At 35.1% G+C, this 18,934-nt stretch overlaps 1 protein-coding gene across 1 annotated transcript; it reads left to right on the top strand.

The window, feature by feature from the left end:
- The first annotated feature begins 13,351 nt into the window (after window positions 1-13,351).
- Window positions 13,352-17,985, top strand: LOC143554920 (serine carboxypeptidase-like 13). Its single transcript, XM_077044585.1, has 14 exons — window positions 13,352-13,476; window positions 14,576-14,721; window positions 14,797-14,873; window positions 15,004-15,126; window positions 15,258-15,360; window positions 15,439-15,476; window positions 15,583-15,684; window positions 16,630-16,716; window positions 16,799-16,903; window positions 17,028-17,099; window positions 17,173-17,321; window positions 17,456-17,569; window positions 17,647-17,701; window positions 17,902-17,985. The coding sequence occupies exons 1-14, from the start codon at window positions 13,352-13,354 to the stop codon at window positions 17,983-17,985; spliced, it is 1,380 nt and encodes a 459-aa protein (XP_076900700.1).
- The last annotated feature ends 949 nt before the right edge of the window (window positions 17,986-18,934 follow it).

Here is an 18,934-nt window from a genome sequence, read left to right as displayed (position 1 = left end):
TATCGCGCTTATCGAGAAATCATTTTACAATTTATATTTATGTAACATATATAAAACTTTGGAAAATGTTCATTTTTAACCCAAAGCTAAACTTTAAACTTATAATGTTCCCATCTTAAATATTAAAGGACTAAAATGCAACTTTTACAAAATCTTTTATAACCCAGTTACCCAGACCCGTATCCATGACCCGTATACCCGTATACCATGACCCGTTTAGTTGCTTGAGCCTCAATTATCGTTGTAAATTAAGAATTGAATCGTGTTTTTGATTCTTCATGCCATTATCGGCCTAGCCGTCTTAGTTAATTAGGAAACAAGATCAAGGGTCACGTATAATCGATATACTAATACACCGACTTAACCTAGAATTAAATTATATAACTTAGGTGTGATCATATATCAATTGTTCATGTCTGCACCTTCTCTGTATCCCGGCGACCTAAACCCCTAACTTTAATTGCAATAAGATTGGCCGCATATGCTCTGTTCGTTATCTTTGACGCCGGTTCTGTTAACTACAATTGATCCATGTTTAATCATCGCATCAGGTAATAAATCACATGGTTGTGTTGGGATTGATGTGCTGCACAATAGCCCTAACCTTAATTAAACAAACATTGAACAGATTAAGCGATTGATGATTCTAGGGTTCTTGGGTATAATGTCTGTTCTTTATCACAAATCTGTTCTAGTGTAATAACAAACAAAACCCCCTAGCCCAGTGGCTAGGGGTGTGTGGTGTTAGAATCTGGACCAGTGACTGGAGCGGGTTCGAGTCCCGGCCAGCCTATATTTTTTGGTTGTTTTTATTTTTCTTGTTTTTAATTAGTTTTAATAGTTTATAATATATTATAATTAATATTTATTATTAAATAAACAATATTTTATCTAAATCGACATCATAAAGTTAATGTTTCGTGTCGACTAGCGTCGTTACAAGTTTTCGTGTGTATACACACACACACATATATATTTATATGCATTTCTTATTAATAATAAATCGTTATTATTTTACTTAAAACCGACACTAATATTGGACTCATCGTTGTTAAAGTGTTTTCATTAATTTGCTCATATTTATTATAAACATATAAAATACGTGCATATATATAATAAACGTATTAAACGAATTAAGAGTGTTAACCATATTTTACCATCAAATTACGTTAAGTTTTCCACGATATAAATTTTAAGATAATTATATATTTAAACGTAAATTTTTATAGAAGATCTCGACTCATGTTTATTTAAACTAATTATTTGCAAACCCGATTTTATGATAAACAGTGATTTCTATAATTAAATAATAATAATAATAATTCGTAGAGATCAATCATTCAATCCGTAACATACCAATCATAATTGTAACTTAAATCACATCGAAATCTTAAATTCGTTATACATATTATATCATTATAATTCACTCATCATATCATTTAATTAGGATTATTGTCGGTAATTCTTGAAGATCGTGATTATCGCTTTCTTGTCGTAATCATTCCCGTTTGGCTTAATCGATAAGGTGAGTTTTATCATTCCCTTATTTTAATCGATTTTCATAAACGTTTTGGGGACATATGCGTATAAAATACTATATATACTTATCTATATATACATACATATCAAAAATAGCAAACGTGTAATTGTGTGTGATTAATCAAATCTACTTGTTATGTGCTTATGTGTTATTGTATTGATTCGCTTGACATATCCCCTTGGAGAGGGTTCTCATTCTCAATGACCACCGCTCGATTCGCTTGGCAACGGTCTTATTCTCATTATTTGCTCATAGTTGATTTACCGGCGCCCGATTCGCTTGGCAATGGTTTAATCGACAACTTACTTGCTCATGGTTTGATTTCATTGCCGCATTTATTACGTTTTGCTTATTTATCATATTAACATTATTTTGGTGTCAAAACTTGGTGGTAAACTCACTCAACATGTTTGTTGACAAAACTCCATTTTCTACGCATATGCAGGTTGCTTGTATTGAAGATTGAAGTTGGACACGTAGACAAGACCTTAGGATATAATCAAGATAATCGTAATATGAACTTATATTTGTGTATTTGAATTGTTTTGTATATTTGGATAATGTGTGTAATATTTGTAAATAATTAATTAGATATTGTCACATTTTATATATGATAGTATCTTCGAGCTGTGAGCAATCAGATCACGCCCCGGCATTTCCGCCTTGGGTTGGGGTGTGACAGATTGGTATCAGAGCCGAAGGTTATAAGATAGATCGTTAGAAATGGTCCTAGACATATGTTAGGAACCCTATACGTGCTTATCTGAAATGCCTTATGTGTTATTTAATAAATTGTTTACAGCTTGCTTAGATTAATTATTTAAATTGTATTTATCTTGTTTATTTGTTGCACACACACACAAATTCCGAGGTTATTCCTCAACTTTCAAAATATTTTTAAATCCTCTTAACTTTGAGTATTGGATCCTCTCCTGCGCGATAAGATTATTCGACCTGTGGGTTAGTATTTGAGTATTCTGCTTTATTTTCTTGGTGTTTCGTATAAAATATTGGACTTTCTCCGCGCGATAATACGGGATTATCCGAATTGAGAGTTAAGATTTTATGCAACTTCTGCTTATTTTTATCTTTTTATTTTGTTAAAATGGTACCTTATCTGACTGTAGTAATACCGATCTTAAGGGAAAATTTTAACGTTCTGCTTTATTTTCTTTTTATTATTTTTGCATGAGTCACAGTTAATCAAAATTGAAAAAGTTAAAGAAAACGTACATGTGAAATTCACTGTATAAGAGATAGAAATGCTATATCTGATAGATGGGGTCCACATAAGGTTTGTGCCTAATTGAACACAATTAAATCATATCGTAAAGTTTCCAAAAAGTCTGTGTAAAGTTTAAGAGGACAATTATATCTGCAATCATCGTTGGGTTACGTGTATAATAAACATCGAAATTGAAGTGTTACTTAGTGAAGTTTTCGTCAATATGATTCCCTGCTCAAACTCACAAAAATATGTACTGCTTTGTTAGATGTTAGTTGGTTATTGCTTTACATTTACTGCATTTTAGTTTGCTTTACAAATTTCAAAATTCAAAAATATTTTACTTCTTCTGCCTTATTTTCGATTTACTGAGCTAGAGAATAATTCAAAACAAAAAGAAAAATTTGTTACCCCAAATTTTAAGTTAATCGTGCTTAACGTATTCACAACTAGTATCAGTTGGTGTTTAATGTAAAAATCCGTTTAATTTAAACATTACCGATCTTTGGTTGATCGGGTATCTTAATGTATACAATTTAAAACCTAAATTGGTTTTAATTGATTATTTAATTCATGTTAAAACCCTAATTGGTTTTTAATGATTATTTAAATCCTTAATGAGATTTTGTCTCATTCGCTAAGGATCTTTGGTGATTCGTTAAATTTGGTTTAACGAATGTCAAGCCACTCGTTATTTAAACATAACGAATGGGTATCTCATTCGATATAATGACATTCGCTTCTGTTGTGCATAACGAATGGAAGACATTCGTGTAACCAGTTAACGAATGGAATGAGTGGATAATGTATCATTCGTTAAGATTTTGACGAATGACAAGGTGATTCATTAGAAAGTTGACGAATATGATATCATTCGTTGAATTGTTAACGAATGTGAGTCTTATTCGTTTGAAAGCTTGAACGAATCAGCTTTTAAGTTAACAAAAAGGGATCAGATTCGTTGTAAAGATAACCAATGAGGTTCTTTTAAGTTAACAAATGAGGCCATTCATTAGTTCAAATTTGAACGAATGACCTCGGTATGCGTGAAATTATTGGGGTTTATAATCCCAATGCCAGACGAATGACCCTTTATTCGCCTGTTCCTATTTCATTGCTTACCTAAGACGAACTCTTGCAAAATTTTCCAAAACTTACTTTTTTCTTTTTGGACAAACGATATCAGGTCAGGTCTATGGATGGATCCAGATCTATGGGCCGGCCGGCCCCGGTCGATGAGCATAGGGAATCTATACTCGAGCGTTCAACTGGCCCGGACAGGATAAGCGAGGAATCATTCTTGATCTTTTTTATTGGGGCCTACAACTTCTCCGAGCCGACTAGCATCCCTTTCCACTGCGAACAAAGAAGACGACTATAGGATCGAATTTGCCGAAACCAGATCCATGCCTTGGGCTTGTGTCCCAGCTTCGGTAGGAGTCCAAATAGCATTATTAATTTCTAATTCCAATTTCTCATCCATAGGTGGAAATTCTTCTATAACGGAATCAATTGGTTGTTTTGCTTATTCAACGACCCCTTCCCCTGAGCCGATTTTAGCTCTGGCAAATAGCCCTGATAGCTTAAAGTCTGATTCGGATTCTGCTCTCGCTGTTCTCAAAGTAGTGAAGTTACCTGAGGGAGAAGCTCTTCTTCCTCTTATTGAATCCACTCTTGTAAAGAGTACGTTATGAGATAACTTTTACCTGCTTATCATCGCAATTGATTAATCTCTTCCTGTTCTACAGGTATTGACGATCTCAATGATATGATATTCATGGAATTTCATCGGTGTTTTAGGGGTTAACAGATTAATTGATAATTGAATATTAACCGAACAGTTAACAGCTCACAAAACTCTTAATTGAATCAAAATTAGAACTGATGATCATTGTTTAGTGCATTAAACCGGTTTCCGGCCATTGTGATTGAGATTAATTGTGAAAATTGATGGGAAATCAAAGGTTTCATCAATGACATTCATCGTCTTTGACTGTAATAAGTCAAAATTAATTTGGTTTTTGACTTCTGAGAAGTTAAATGGAAAATTAACTCAGATTCGTTATTCATATAACGAATGACTGATCAGATTCGTTAGTTTTCTAACGAATGTTCATATCAAATTCGTTGATAGTTCACGAACAAGTATCTGATTCGCTAAGGTAGCGAATAAATGGATTAACCGATAACGAATAATTTTAACTAATCAGAGTTGATTCGTTAAAGTAATAAGATCAGATTCGTTATTATAACGAATGACTTAACGTATAAGGATAATTCGTTATATGTAACGAATGTAATCCATTAAGTGTATAACGAATGTCTCATTCGTTTAATATTTTATAACGAATAAGATGTTTATTCGTTAGTCAGTATGATGTTTGTGAACTGTTTGCTGATTTTTATTTATTAATTGAACATAAATGGTAGATGGGATCATTCAAAACCCTATTCCCGAACAACAACCAGCAGATAATCCTGAGCAACAACCTGAGGCTCAAGCTGAACCTGAACAAGCTCCAATTCTATTGTCGTGGAACAAAAGCCATAACATATGTACCTTTCTAGAGACGAACTTTAAGACTCACCGATCTTCGGGGGCATGATCAGTTTCTTGATACGTTCCAGGATTTATAAGGCCATCTCTACACAGACTGTGGTTTATCAAGGCATTATTCGAGCCTTTTGGGATACCGCTAGATTTAATGAAGCCGAGAATCAGATAGAAGCGGTTGTTCAGGATAAACGAGTGGTGATTGATGTTGGAGTTATTAGAGACTCATTGGGCTTTCGTGATACAGTGGACGATATATGCGAGTTCGATAAGGGTTTAATGCGTGGGTTGTTTGGACGGCTTAGATACAATGGTGATTTTGGTAAATCGATGTACAACAAAGCAAACTTGTGCGAGCAATACAAGTATTTGCTTCATGTGTTGTTACATTGCCTCGGTGGATGCAAAGGAGGTTTTGATGAGTGTCGAGTGATGCTACAGTCTGCATTTGTTGCCTTAGTGTTAAACAAACCATTCAATTTCTCTGAATTGGTTTTTTATCACTTGAAGGAGAATCTCACGAGCCGTCACAAGTTCCTTATGTATCCGAGATTCTTGCAGATGATGATTAATGATCTTCAGCCCACTTTGGTTAAAGATCAAGATGATTTATTGAAGCTAGAGCACATGAATGCGGAGACTATTGAGATCTTATCGTGGTCAAAGTGTTCAAGCTCGCCCAAGGTAGAGGAGGTTGATTGGCCATCTTGCCAATATCGACTATCAAGAGCCATCCGATGATCGTTGGGCTCATGATGATTCAGATTCTGAGTGTGAGGGTGGTGGTGATGGTGGTAATGGTGGTGATGATGGTGATGATGGTGGTCCAGGACCACAAGCTGAGTTAATGTATGAGCAGAAGCGTAAGCGTAAGGGTAAAGAACCTATGGTGGAAAAGGGGGAGAAACCGAAGAAACAAAGGGTGCGACGTGAAGTTTTAAAAATACATTTTAAGCGATTTTAAGAGTTTCTAAGGGCTATTTGGCACGATTGAAAGTTATGGAATCATAAACTAAGTTAAACAATATTAATTACTAACAAATGTTTGATTTTATTGATATGAAAGATCCGAATTACGTTCCCGAATCGGGTAAACAAATACGAATACGAAAAATCCGAGATGTTACATATTCCAGTGTTATTTAGGTCAATGTCAACGGACCACCACAAGGGGCGCAACACGGGTCACCTGGTTGCACCTTTTAACGGTGTCAGCGCTAACTTAGCTAATTGTATTGTTGTAAATTTGATTAACATCTTTATTAACCATCAAATTACAACTTTGTTGCTTATATTTACCAGTTCCATGCCCACCTAAGATCACATCCCCCAATCCTTGAGTAACTTTCTGTTGCACATCCACAACATTAAGTGAAGACGGTGTCCCACCACTAACCAATCTGGTGTTTTGAACATAATATGGATCCAATTGCAAATCCGAATCAGAAGGGGAGATACTGAATACTTAATAAACAATGGTTTCATGATCCTGTAGTGAAATCATCCCAGGTGAGGAAGTCTGAACGCTGATGCCAACCATTGAACCACCAGAATGGTTCATCATCGACAAATTCAATGACATAGGGAAACCGCATAGATTGCGCAAAATAGAAAATATTGTTCATCTTGAGAGATCCATAAAGGAGGATTAGATCTAGTGAAACGAGGTATTAGTGGATGTTCCCACAAGAGTTACCAAAACCATGTAGGCTAAGGATTAATGAAAGCTACAATTGATACGGTTTATTCGAGACAACCGCAAATCTCCCAAGAACACAAGATAAAGAAGAAAGAAAACCAAGTAATTATTCTGTGAATATTATTAAAAAGTTCAAATATATTTAAAGAAAAGTAGAAAATATAATCAAACTAGGAAACAAACTCATAATTAAAATAAAATAACTTGCAGATCAAGAAATAACATTCTCGATAATATTTGAAGAAGATCCGTCCAAATCTTTTTAATCTTCATAACAGGTCGTCTTACAAGACTCTCTTTTAGATCGGGCCCTTTGTGGCATTTGGATCGTATCAGGCGCCCATTTGCTAAAGACGTGTAAGTTGGATCAAATAGCTAGAAAATTGAAGAACCATGAGGCTAGAACAGAGGGTTGCGATTGTCGTATCGATTTTCAAGTGAAGAAGACATGTTCTTGAATGATTTGGGGGGTGATTAAATTTGTTGGATTATTTGTAGGTTAAGAAAAAAGGTGAGGGGCAATTAGGATGGATGAGGACTTTCTTTTTCTTTTGGTATGATCGTATTTCAAAAGGATCATAAGAGTAATTAATTATTTTAATATTAGAAAAATCATATTTGAAAAAGATCAAAATTAATTATTTTAGTATTAAAATTAACACATGATCAATATTTGTCGGGTATGTTTTTTTTCTTTTCTTATTTGTTTTGTCTTTTTCCCGCATTTATCCTACTTCTATTTCCATCCATAGAAAACAGAACTGAATTGGTAGTGTCGGTGTTACGACCCATGTGAGTGACACTGGCCCAACAGTAGAGGTTCGACCCAAGCGTGTTATCCAAAGGCCCGCTCGTTATCTCAACTAATCACTGGAAATGGAAAGAGTAATTTGCAAAGATCCTATTCCAAATAAAAAGGACATGCATTCATGAAGAGCGTCAATTGTGGAGAGGAGTCAATGGGATTTCTTAAAATATTGGTGGTTCTCCATGAAAGGGGTTTATTTCCTATTTTAGTTTAAACGTAATTTGGCTTTTCCATGTTTAAATTTTCCTTTCAATGTCTTTAAATACCCTTGTTTTGATTAATAAGAAATTATCCAAAAAAAAGTTGTCTTGAATTCTCTTCTTCTCTGTTAATTCTAATTGACTCCTCTCCACAATTGACGCTCTTCATGAATGCATGTCCTTTTTATTTGGAATAGGATCTTTGCAAATTACTCTTTAACTTAAGTTTCATCAATAGAAAAGCCCTTTAACTTAGGGTTTCGGCTAGTGCACAAAAACGAACTTTCGAACCGTAAAAACGCCGTTTCAACCCTTTAATCCGTGTTTATGGCCAAAAAAGATCATGATTCTGATTTGAAACTAGGTTTAACATCAAAGTATGTTTTTGAATGATTTTTGAGAGTTTTACATGGTTAACTATGATTTTTAACAATCAAAACATGTTTATATGTTGTTAAACGAGTTTAAACGAATCAAAAATCGATTAATCATAAGGTTTTTACCTAGTTTTCTTGCTGGTTTTGGCTGGAGAAGAAGAATTCCAGAAGTTGTATGTGGAAATATGTGTGAAAATATCTAAAAACTAGTTTATATGTGAAAGAAAAAAGAAATGGGGGTGGGGTGCTGGCCGATCGTAAGTCATATGGGCCCACTTTGGCCCAAGTTTCTGATTTCTCAAGCCCAAATACGAAAAGCCCAAGTTTCTGATTTCTTCAAGAAGAAACATTACTTTATCTATAACCCTTGCTTATGAAAAGTTATATTATGCTTATCAGTAATCAAGGTTCGGGCTATACCCCCGACTGTGGTCTAAGCTATTATTATAAAAATAAAATAATAATTTAATCAGAACCCCTACCTCGTATGGGTATTTGGAGTTAAATGCCTATGACTGATTGAGTGGCACCTCAACTCTATATCGGGTACTACACCATAAACCGTCAGAGCTTCGGAGCTTGGCACGTTCCACGAGGTCGGCACGCAAACCGAGGTTTAGTGTGTGTGAAAAATGTGTTGGAGGTGTGAGTGGTGAATGCCGTGAACCCTCCTTTTTATAGCCGAGTTTGGGATCCATCGCGTAGTGTGATGGTCCATTGTCTTAAGCCATCGCGTAGCGCGATGGGTTCCAAATTTCAGATTTTTATTTTTAGTCCCTCGTCTTTGATAACTTGCCACTTCTTGATCATACTTCCATTTTCCAAAAATACTAAAACGGCCCTTATGCGGCTCGCGGCGGTGCGAAGTGCAAAGTGCGCCATCAAAACGCCACATTACGCCCATCGTCCGAGTCCGAGTCCGTGTCCGTGTCCGTGTCCGTGCGCGTCGGGTGCTTCGCACCCTCTGCTAGGACTATGGAGAGTGGTTAGCCATATTAAAACATTTTTATGGAAACTTGCTTCCTTATAAAGAGCTTCATTTCTTTGTTTGTTTCTATGTGGGATGAAAGTATCTTTTCCTTATTTATACCCATGTGAAATGCTTACCTTTTTTCCATCTTTCTATGTGGGATGGATTTTCTTATTTTCTTAAGATAAGAATGCTTTGTTTTTCTTATCTTATTTTTCCCCTTACTTATCTTTGAGATTATTTTTAATCCTTCAACTTTCAAAGTTGGAAATTTTCACCCAAAATAAATATGGGCTTTTCCTAGATGTTACATCCTCCCCACCTTGGAATGAATCTCGTTCTCGAGATTCGCTTGTCTTAAGGTTGGATGCTCTTACTTACAAATTTATGATTAGATTCTATCTAATCTGATTCTCGTGTTTTACATCTCGATTAGATTCTATCGATCTAATGTTTAGAACGATGAAAATTTCAGACCTGTTGCTAACTTTACATCTCGATTGATGTAATCGGTCAATAGCTCAGAATATCATAAGTAATTGTAAATTGCTAAACACAATGGCCAGTTATGTTTAATTATTTACCTTACCTTTTGTATTCTAAACAGTTACCAATATTAGCTTTATTGCTTCTTGGATTAGATCTGTCGAATCAATTCCATCTCTTGATTTTTATTATTTGTTTTCCTTACGTCATAACAATACCTTTGTACTTTTAAGCAATCATATCTGATATACTATACAATCATGTCTCTTAAACATTCTCGAGTTCCTTTGACTTTTTGATCAATCTTTATTGATCATTCCTATTAACAGCATTTCCCAGAGATTTCTTTTCAATGATATGCTATCTTTGCATATTTTGATATCTCGTAACATCAGTGATATTCAGAATCTTATTCCCTTAGTATACTATTAACCTAATAGGCTTGCATAAATATCTAGATGGTTTTTCTTGGTTAATCATTAGACTTTAAGTCTGTTTCAGTTTAGCAGATTCGTGGCAGCAGACTCGTTGTCTGATCAGCAGATTTTTAAGCTTAATTTTATTTCAGCAGACTCTTAGTCTGATCAACAAACTTTTATGTTTAATTTAATTCAGCAGACTCTTGGTCTGATCAGCAGACTTTAAGTCTGATTCGGTTCAGCAGACTCTTAGGTTTCACTTAACCTTAATAGAGTTTTATAGTAATTTTATATTATATTTACATATGATGTTTAATATGGCACGCCTTGGCCTAATAGAGATAGTTCATCTAACTGGATGAATCTGTCAGATGATAAATCAAATCAGCATGTTATCGGTTTTGAATGTCAGTTTCAATTTCGATTGAGCATTTTTGTGTATTGACAAGATTTGTATGCTAATATCTTATTTAGAACAGAGGGAATTAAATACCCTTTCTCAGTTTACAAAACTTATCGTTTTTAGAACGATTTACAACTAATGTCCAGAAATTAACTATGTTATTCGTTGTCAGATACTTATGATTTCTTCTGACATTAGTGTCAGTCTTGGTTAACTTTTCTTTTTGGGAAATTTGTTTTGAAGTGGCCCGTTTCTCCACATATGAAACATACTCCTTGTTTCTTCCTGCATTCTTGCATCATGTGTCATTCTCTATTGCAGTATGCACACTTATCTATACTAGGACTAAACTCGAAAGATAATTTTAAAAATTAACAAATTTAAAACAAAAAAAACTGACAAAACATGAACATTGCAACGGTAAGTTGACACACATTCGGTCAGTATCGATTAGGTTCGTTATCGTACCAGAATAAACATAGAAAATAATTTTATTATTGGCTAGGTTTTTTACGATACGATACGATACTGAAACTAAATATAAACTTAATTTCCTAAACTTATTATACATAAAACCAAAAAAAGAAAAAGAAAAATAAAAGAAAAGAAAAACTTTCCAAAAAAGAATAAACTAAATATAAACTTAATATATTTCTAAAATTATTATACATAAAACAAAATAAAAGAAAAAAAAACTTTTCAAAAAAGAATATAAATTCAAAGATAGCCCACCACCCTCAAAATTAAAACAACAAACAGAGAGAGGGCTGGGGGATGGATTCAAACCCGGGCAGATCTGTTGAAACCAAAGAAGTTGGGTGATTCCCAACTTGCTATAACCAACAGATATGTTCAAAGAATGAAACCAAAAACATAAATAATAAACCAGAGGATTTCTAAAAAGACGTTGTGACACCAACATTCAATATTTATCTATATATATAATATATAATAATAATATTTCCCAGCTGTTCAAAAAAAGAATTTCGCATGACCCGGGTTCAAAACCCGGGTCTTTCATGTGTTAACCCATGTGTTTAGCCAGTTGGTCTGTGTGATACATTCGTTATAGGTTCAATATATATATATATATATATATATATATATATATATATATATATATATATTTCAGGTTCTTCTTCAAGAAGAACCCTAGATTTGCAATTGAGTAATTCATCCCATGTTCGTTCAAATTAGTTTAGGGTTACTGTTTGTTGATTCAACGCCATTATAATGCATATATCAATTACCTTTTAACGTTTTGATTTGTCAGAGAACAAGGGTCGCCAGAAAATTTAATAAAGTCTACCAATTACAGATAAACAAGCCGAGCCGAGCCCGATTTTGAAAAACTACCCACGAGCCAAGCTCGGCTCGTTTAAACACCTAATGGCTCGTTCAATCCCAGTGATCTTGCGTAATCTTACCATTTTACCCTAGATACGAACTGATATATTCTCAAAATTCAGTAAGATCCAATTCTAAAATAAGAAATGGTAAATCACACACTGAGATGTTATAATGATTATAACGTATCATTATAATCATTATAACATATATAATTTAGGCCGCCTTTTTTAAGTCAAGTGATTATAATGAGTTTATGCTTTGGATAGAGGTACGGTGTGCCTACATCCCACCCTCCCCAGACCCTACTTATAGCTTTGCTGTCGGTGAGATTTTACTGGGCATGATTGATTGATTGATTGATTATAATGAGTTTCTATTTAATTCTAGAGTTCCAACTTCCAACAGAAAAATGAAATTGTGATGTAATTGTAACCTAGGCAGCTACCATTCACTAAAATCACTTGATTTTGCATTATCATGTAAAAAACCAGTAATACCATTACTCCTAAAGTAGATATCGACTTTCAAGATGACCAATAGAAAGAAAGCTATACCTGAAAGATTTTCATGAAGCCATTTTGAATTCTTGGGGCTAATGTGGCTGTTCCACCACCACGAATACATACGCCTCGAGTCCGCCTTTGACAAAGTCGCCATGGTCAACCTTCCGGTAAACCAGAACTCCTAAAGTTCAACACAGACGTGCGACTTATTTAGACCTTAGAACAAACAAGTACGAAACGTTTCAGGTTTTGATGACCATATAACAGTCAGAGAAGCAATCAACTCTATCTGATCAACACGGAACAATCATGAGTTCATTTAACAAAAGAGAGAATAACAACGCATCAGACAACGATTTTCAAATGTCAATCAAAGTTTTTCATAAATGCCATAAATAGAGTTGTTATACTATTACATCAACTTTATAGCAATATTTCATTTTCAACAAGCCACACCTAACTCTAAAATAAAATAAAAAAATATTAAAAAACCTAAAAAAAAAACAGTAACCAGCCCTAATTTTGAGATTACGTAAGAGCACTGGGTTTGAACGAGCCATTAGGTGTTTAAACGAGCCGAGCTTGGCTCGTGGGTAGTTTTTCAAAATCGGCCTCGGCTCGGCTTGTTTATTATTTTTAATAAGAAATTATCCAAAAAAAAGTTTTTCTTCTCTGTTAATTATAATTGGGAGATCCGGTTCATCTCAAATAGAACCATAACAGTCGGTTCCATCATTATCTAAAAGAAAATTTGTACGTGTTATATCTATGTTCACTAAATATTTATCTGATTGATTTGACCCTCAATTATCTGCACATGAGTTCAATGTTGTTTGCTGTGTTTCTTGTGATGGTTTCCTTGTTGGCGGCCACAGAATCACAGTTGCTGGTTAACACATTGCCAGGTTTCACTGGCGATCTTCCTTTCACACTTGAAACTGGGTAAGTATTTATTTCCATTGTTTATTAGTGTTGTTTAATTACCCAGTGGGCCTGACTAATCTTATTAAGTTGTAACTTGCATGGAGTTTATTATACCGTAAATGAGACGAACCGAGCTCAAGCTCTTTTGATTTACAAGAGCCTGAGCTCGGCTCGTTTTGGGCGCTTTTTCTAAAGCTCGAGCTAGGCTCGTTAGTTGTTTGTTGAAGCTGGGGCTCCACTTGGGTTCGGCTTGTTATTAATTAATATACATTTTTATTTAATTTTATTTTTAGAAAAATCTCAAACGAGCTTAAGCTCGGCTCTAGCTCTAGCTTGTGTAGCACCTTAAACGAGCCAACTCAAGCTCGGCTGTGTAGTATGAAATTAGTACAAAGAATTCCAAAGGAGGTCAAACTAAAAAATACACAAGGCTCAATAAGGACCACGAGCCTAAACGAGCTTACCATACAAGGTTTGAGCTCGAGTCGATAACTAAACAAGCTTTATTTGAGGCTTGGCTGGAGCTCAAAAAATCTTGGCTAGTTTTGAGGGCTTTTAAGATTTAGTTAACTTGTTGACTAGGTTGTTTCAACATTATAAATACATAAAGTTAGGGTTAATGATTATTAAAGTTGTGTTTTTTAGAACGGTGACTTTCTTGTATTTAGGCTACCGCACTCTCTCCAAATTTGAAAAGCCCCAATGCCCCACTTTGGCCAAGGTATGTTGTCTTAACCGGGCCCACGCTAGCTTCATAGTTTGGCTTGGGCGTTCCACCGGGAAACCATACCGCCGGCTGCCACTTGATAGTCGTTGTGCCGCCACAAGAGCAAAATTCTCTGGCGTAACACACGGTGGGGCGAAAACCCGTGTGGGCTCGGAATCCGAACGAACAAAAATCCTTCATTTCCAATATCCACCCAAAGTGACACAAGTGGGGATCGAACTTGGGTCTCCATTAGAAAAACTAAGGCATCCTACCACTAGACCAAAAGTGGGGTGTGTTCTTCGTTAATTGTTACATATCGACCTTGAATTGGTTTACAACCATAATAGAGAATTAAAATGTAAACATACTAACTGTAACTGTAATTGTTGGGGGGTTGAACAAATTAAGCTACATTGGAGTAGGAGAATTTGATGATGTGCAGTTGTTTTACTACTTCTTGGAGTCTCAAGGGAACCCAAAAGATGACCCTCTTATGTTTTGGTTCAATGGAGGCCCTGGTTGTTCTGGTCTTTCTGGCCTTTTGTATCAGATAGGTAACTGTTCTTTCGAATGACATTGATTCATATGTGTTTTAAGTTTTCCTTAGCGAATTCATCGATTTTTGGCAGGCCCCATTACCTTTAACTATGCAAATTCCACTATGGAGAAGCCGATACTTGAGATAAACCCTTATAGTTGGACCAAGGTGTTGAGTCTTTACCCTCTTCTTTTATTTTCTAAGGATCTTTATTGAACTAATAGCTCTCTACGAGTGGAATTTTACTGAGTACGTTTGTCTACTTATAAATTTTGAAATGGCAATGACTACATTTTAGGTGGCCAACATAATATTTGTCGATCAACCTGCTGGGACTGGATTCGCCTATGCAAAAACTGCTGAAGCTTACAATACAAACGATACATTATCAACAACTCATGCTTATAGCTTTGTGATGAAGGTATTTTAGAAGTCATTATCTTGATGAAATATGATCAGAATTATTTTCTCATTTTCTCAGGTAACAAGAAAACACAATATGCTCTATGTTTAAAGAAAATGTTTGCTTCTTGTGCCTGTCTATCTCAATAGTGGCTTGCGGATCATCCTAAATTTCTCAACAATCCATTGTATCTTGGTGCTGATTCCTACATGGGCATAGTGCTTCCCATGATTGTTCAAGAAATCTATAATGGTATTCATAGTTATTTTAAGTCCCAACCTTAAAGAAACAGAAGTTTGATTATAGTTAATTTGCTTCTGTCTTTTGTAGGCAATGAAGTCAGAAAAGAGTTACACATCAACATCAAAGTAAACAAATCAACCCATGTATTTGATCAATATAATTCTTTTAGTTCCTTTTTACACTGCGCGCTAATATGAGCAAATCACTTGGTTATTTTTTTCTCCAACTTAGGGCTACTTGCTTGGTAATCCTTTGACAGACATACATGGAGACTATAATTCAAGAATCGGATTTGCTCATGGTATGGCACTTTTGTCAGATGCAATCTACAAGGTAATTTATCAAGTATGGTTATAAGTCATCATCATCATCATCATCATCATCATCATCGTACTCAGTATATCCCACCAATAGCAAAACTATGGTAGGGTCTGAGTAGGGTAAGATGTAGACAGTCTTACCTCTACCCCGTAGGAATAGAGAGGCTGCTTCCGGTGAGACCCCCGGCACAATAGTAGTTTTGCAACAAGCCTTGGACACAAGGCACATAACACTCAACCATCGACACACTGACCGATTGGTGCATGTACCCTTGTCTTTCGGCTATCAACGCCACCATATGATGTCTGATTAACCTTCTGCCACTTTTAATGTTATTTTCACGAGATTAGTAAATAACATTAAAATTAGTGCAATTTCACTTTTGCCCACCCGAGGGCTCACACATATATACATTAGATGCGCGCACCGCAAGCAGGGCATCAAGTATGGTTATAAGTATTTAAATTTTAAACCATAGTAATTAAAAGCCTTTGCTTCTTGGGCCTAAGCCCATTTTCCAAGCGAGGCCCAATATATGTGCTTTTTAGTTCCTAGGGTCTCGCTTCTTGAAGTTGACGACACCTCTACTGGTATTGATGACAGATCAAGAACAATGATCATTTGAACATTTACTCTTAATTACTTTTTTAACTTTTGGTTTTCATGTTTGAAAATTTTGATACTCTGAATATTTTGTTATTCAAGTTTGATCATTTGGTACTAATTACATGATATTAAATGTTACATAATAGCTTTTGTTTATTTTATATGAAGAATACTATTATTTTTCAAATACAAAATATATTTAAAAAGATTTTAAGTACGCTTTTTTTTTCTTAGGCCCTCACTATTTTTTCACCTAGGCCCAGGAGAGGCCTATGCGCCTTGTGTGCGACTAGCGCCTTTGATAATAAAATTGGCGCTATACCTGGGAAGTAAGTTACAGTTTTTTTGCAGTCAGTTAAAGAAAGTTGCAATGGAGAGTATTTGAAAGTATATGCCAACAACAGTCTCTGCATACAAGATCTTCAGGTGGTAGACAAGGTACCCGTGCTAGATATTGACTTAGGTTATTAGCTAATAATTTCCTTGTTGGAATTGTTTACATTTTGATGTTTACTCTTAGTGCCTTGAAAGAATAAAGACGGAGCAGATTCTAGAGCCTTATTGTGACACTTCAAATACATTAAAACTATGGTCATTACCTCAAGTTCAAAAACAATGGTGTCGGGTATCACTCTATCTCTTAAGGATATTTCAGAGTTCAGACTAAATACAAATGGAAATCTAAGGAGAAAAAATATGTGGTTTTTCTGTACATACCATGTTTTTACTATACTTATTGGCTATTGCAGGATGACAACCATTTATACTCCTATGTTTGGGCCAATAACAGAGACGTGCGAGAAGCTCTTCATATTCGTGAGGTTTGTTCATTTATTTTTGTCTTGATTGGTTAATGATAATATACATTATGGCAAATAATCTCATGACCATTAGGAATATGGTGATATCGAGTGGGTGCGATGCAACGATAGCTTGCGTTTTTATTTTGATAAGAAACCCATATCTTACGCAAACAACGTCCTGAGTAGTGTTGGCTATCATCAACGTCTTGCTGATAAACATTTACGAGCTCTTATATATAGGTAAATACTCTTTGCTATGCTTCTGCTCATTTTCAAAATTACAGCCCCCTTTTGTCACCAATTTTGGTCATGTAGTATTCACACAACTTTTTTGTTTATTTATTTTTTGTTTTTTTCTTGAATAAATCTTGCAGTGGAGACCATGACATGGTGGTTCCATATTTTAGCACAATCAGCTGGATTGAATCACTAAACTTGTCAGTTGTAGAAGATTGGAGACCGTGGTTTGTTGAGGAACAAGTAGCCGGGTTAGTCGTATTGCCATTTCTTGCAGCCATTACTTGCTGTCATAAAAACTGCATAAGTTAGTAATATTTTCTTGTAGATATACCGTGAAATATTCTAAAGACGACTACAACTTGACATTTGCTACGGTTAAGGTGAAATATGTACTTTGAAACTCATCTTCGTTTAGGGCATGACAAGAAAATTGCAAACTTGATTTTTTAGAAGGTCTTTCTGTTAAATACATAAATGTATCAAGTTTTGAACCTAAGTTCTAGTTTAGTATTTATTAATTTTTATATTTTATTTTGTTTATGATATATAGTGATGGTTGACCCTTTTGTATTGTTAAAAGGGAGGAGGTCACACGGCACCAGAGTACAAACCTAAAGAATGTTTAAGGATGCTTATGAGGTGGCTTGCTAACGAGATTTTATAAGCTAACAAGAGTTTAGTTCTATGTCAATATCTTGTTTTGTTTTATTAATTCGATTATTTGTGTAATTGTGTGCATCATTTTGGGATTTGTAAAAATATTAGCCATTTGTGTAATTCAAAACCAAATGGGTAGGCCTAGCTTCTTCTCCATGTTTTGTTCATGCACATTAAAAGATTTCATTTATTGATAATCTCTAGCTTAGTGGTGACCCAACTCCTAAGAACTGGAACCTGAGATGTGACAGCATTTCTCGGGTACGCTATTATTTGATTATTGAGGAATCCCTAAGGATATATATGTAGTAGCAGCCTAGAACACAGCATGGTTATAAGTAGATACAGTCTTCAAATATTTGCCCCTTCACATTCTTTCATTATCAAAACATGCACGTCCTTATGCATTGCTGCTCATATGTGGCTTTACTTTAACTTACGGCTAAAAGGGTACTGCTCATAAATGGTTAACTGTCGCAACATGTTCATACCTTCATTTGACAGGCCCCTTGCGACCTTGTTGACCCTCACGGCTATAAATCTGACTATGATCTCACCCATTTGGTTTGCTTCACTACTCTCCCTAGCGATTGTTTTGTTCTAGTTTTCGGTGGCTGATTATGCGCTCAATTGGTTTAGTGGAAGTACCTTCCACTGTCAACACTTGTCCACTGTAAATGGAGCACGCAACTTTCTATGGCTGCATGTCATTATGACACACCAGTAATAAAGATATTCGTTAATTTATTAATAATTAACTTGCCCAGCTATAGCCACCAACTGTTTACCATGAACGGAAACTTCGCAATAGTTGAACCCCTATATAATTAATCATCTTGTTTGATTTTCATACTTCAATTTCACATAAAAGAACTTTTAAGATTTTTGAAAAATTACATCATGTCTTATCCGATTATTGATTTTGTTGTACGTAAAATACTTTAACCTGAAAGCGA

The sequence above is a fragment of the Bidens hawaiensis genome, unplaced genomic scaffold (assembly GCF_021521415.1).
Source record: "Bidens hawaiensis isolate Kalapana, Puna unplaced genomic scaffold, B.hawaiensis_p1.1 tig00017875_1, whole genome shotgun sequence".
Lineage (NCBI taxonomy): Eukaryota > Viridiplantae > Streptophyta > Magnoliopsida > Asterales > Asteraceae > Bidens > Bidens hawaiensis.
This window is presented reverse-complemented; position numbering and strand designations above follow the sequence as displayed.

Bases quoted from the DNA above. Each gene is read 5' to 3' on its own strand.
- LOC143554920 (XM_077044585.1), top strand. From the start codon at position 13,352: ATGAGTTCAATGTTGTTTGCTGTGTTTCTTGTGATGGTTTCCTTGTTG. The intron at 15,361-15,438 runs GTATTCATAGTT...TGTCTTTTGTAG, and splicing joins TGTTCAAGAAATCTATAATG to GCAATGAAGTCAGAAAAGAG. The intron at 15,685-16,629 runs GTAATTTATCAA...GTTTTTTTGCAG, and splicing joins TGTCAGATGCAATCTACAAG to TCAGTTAAAGAAAGTTGCAA.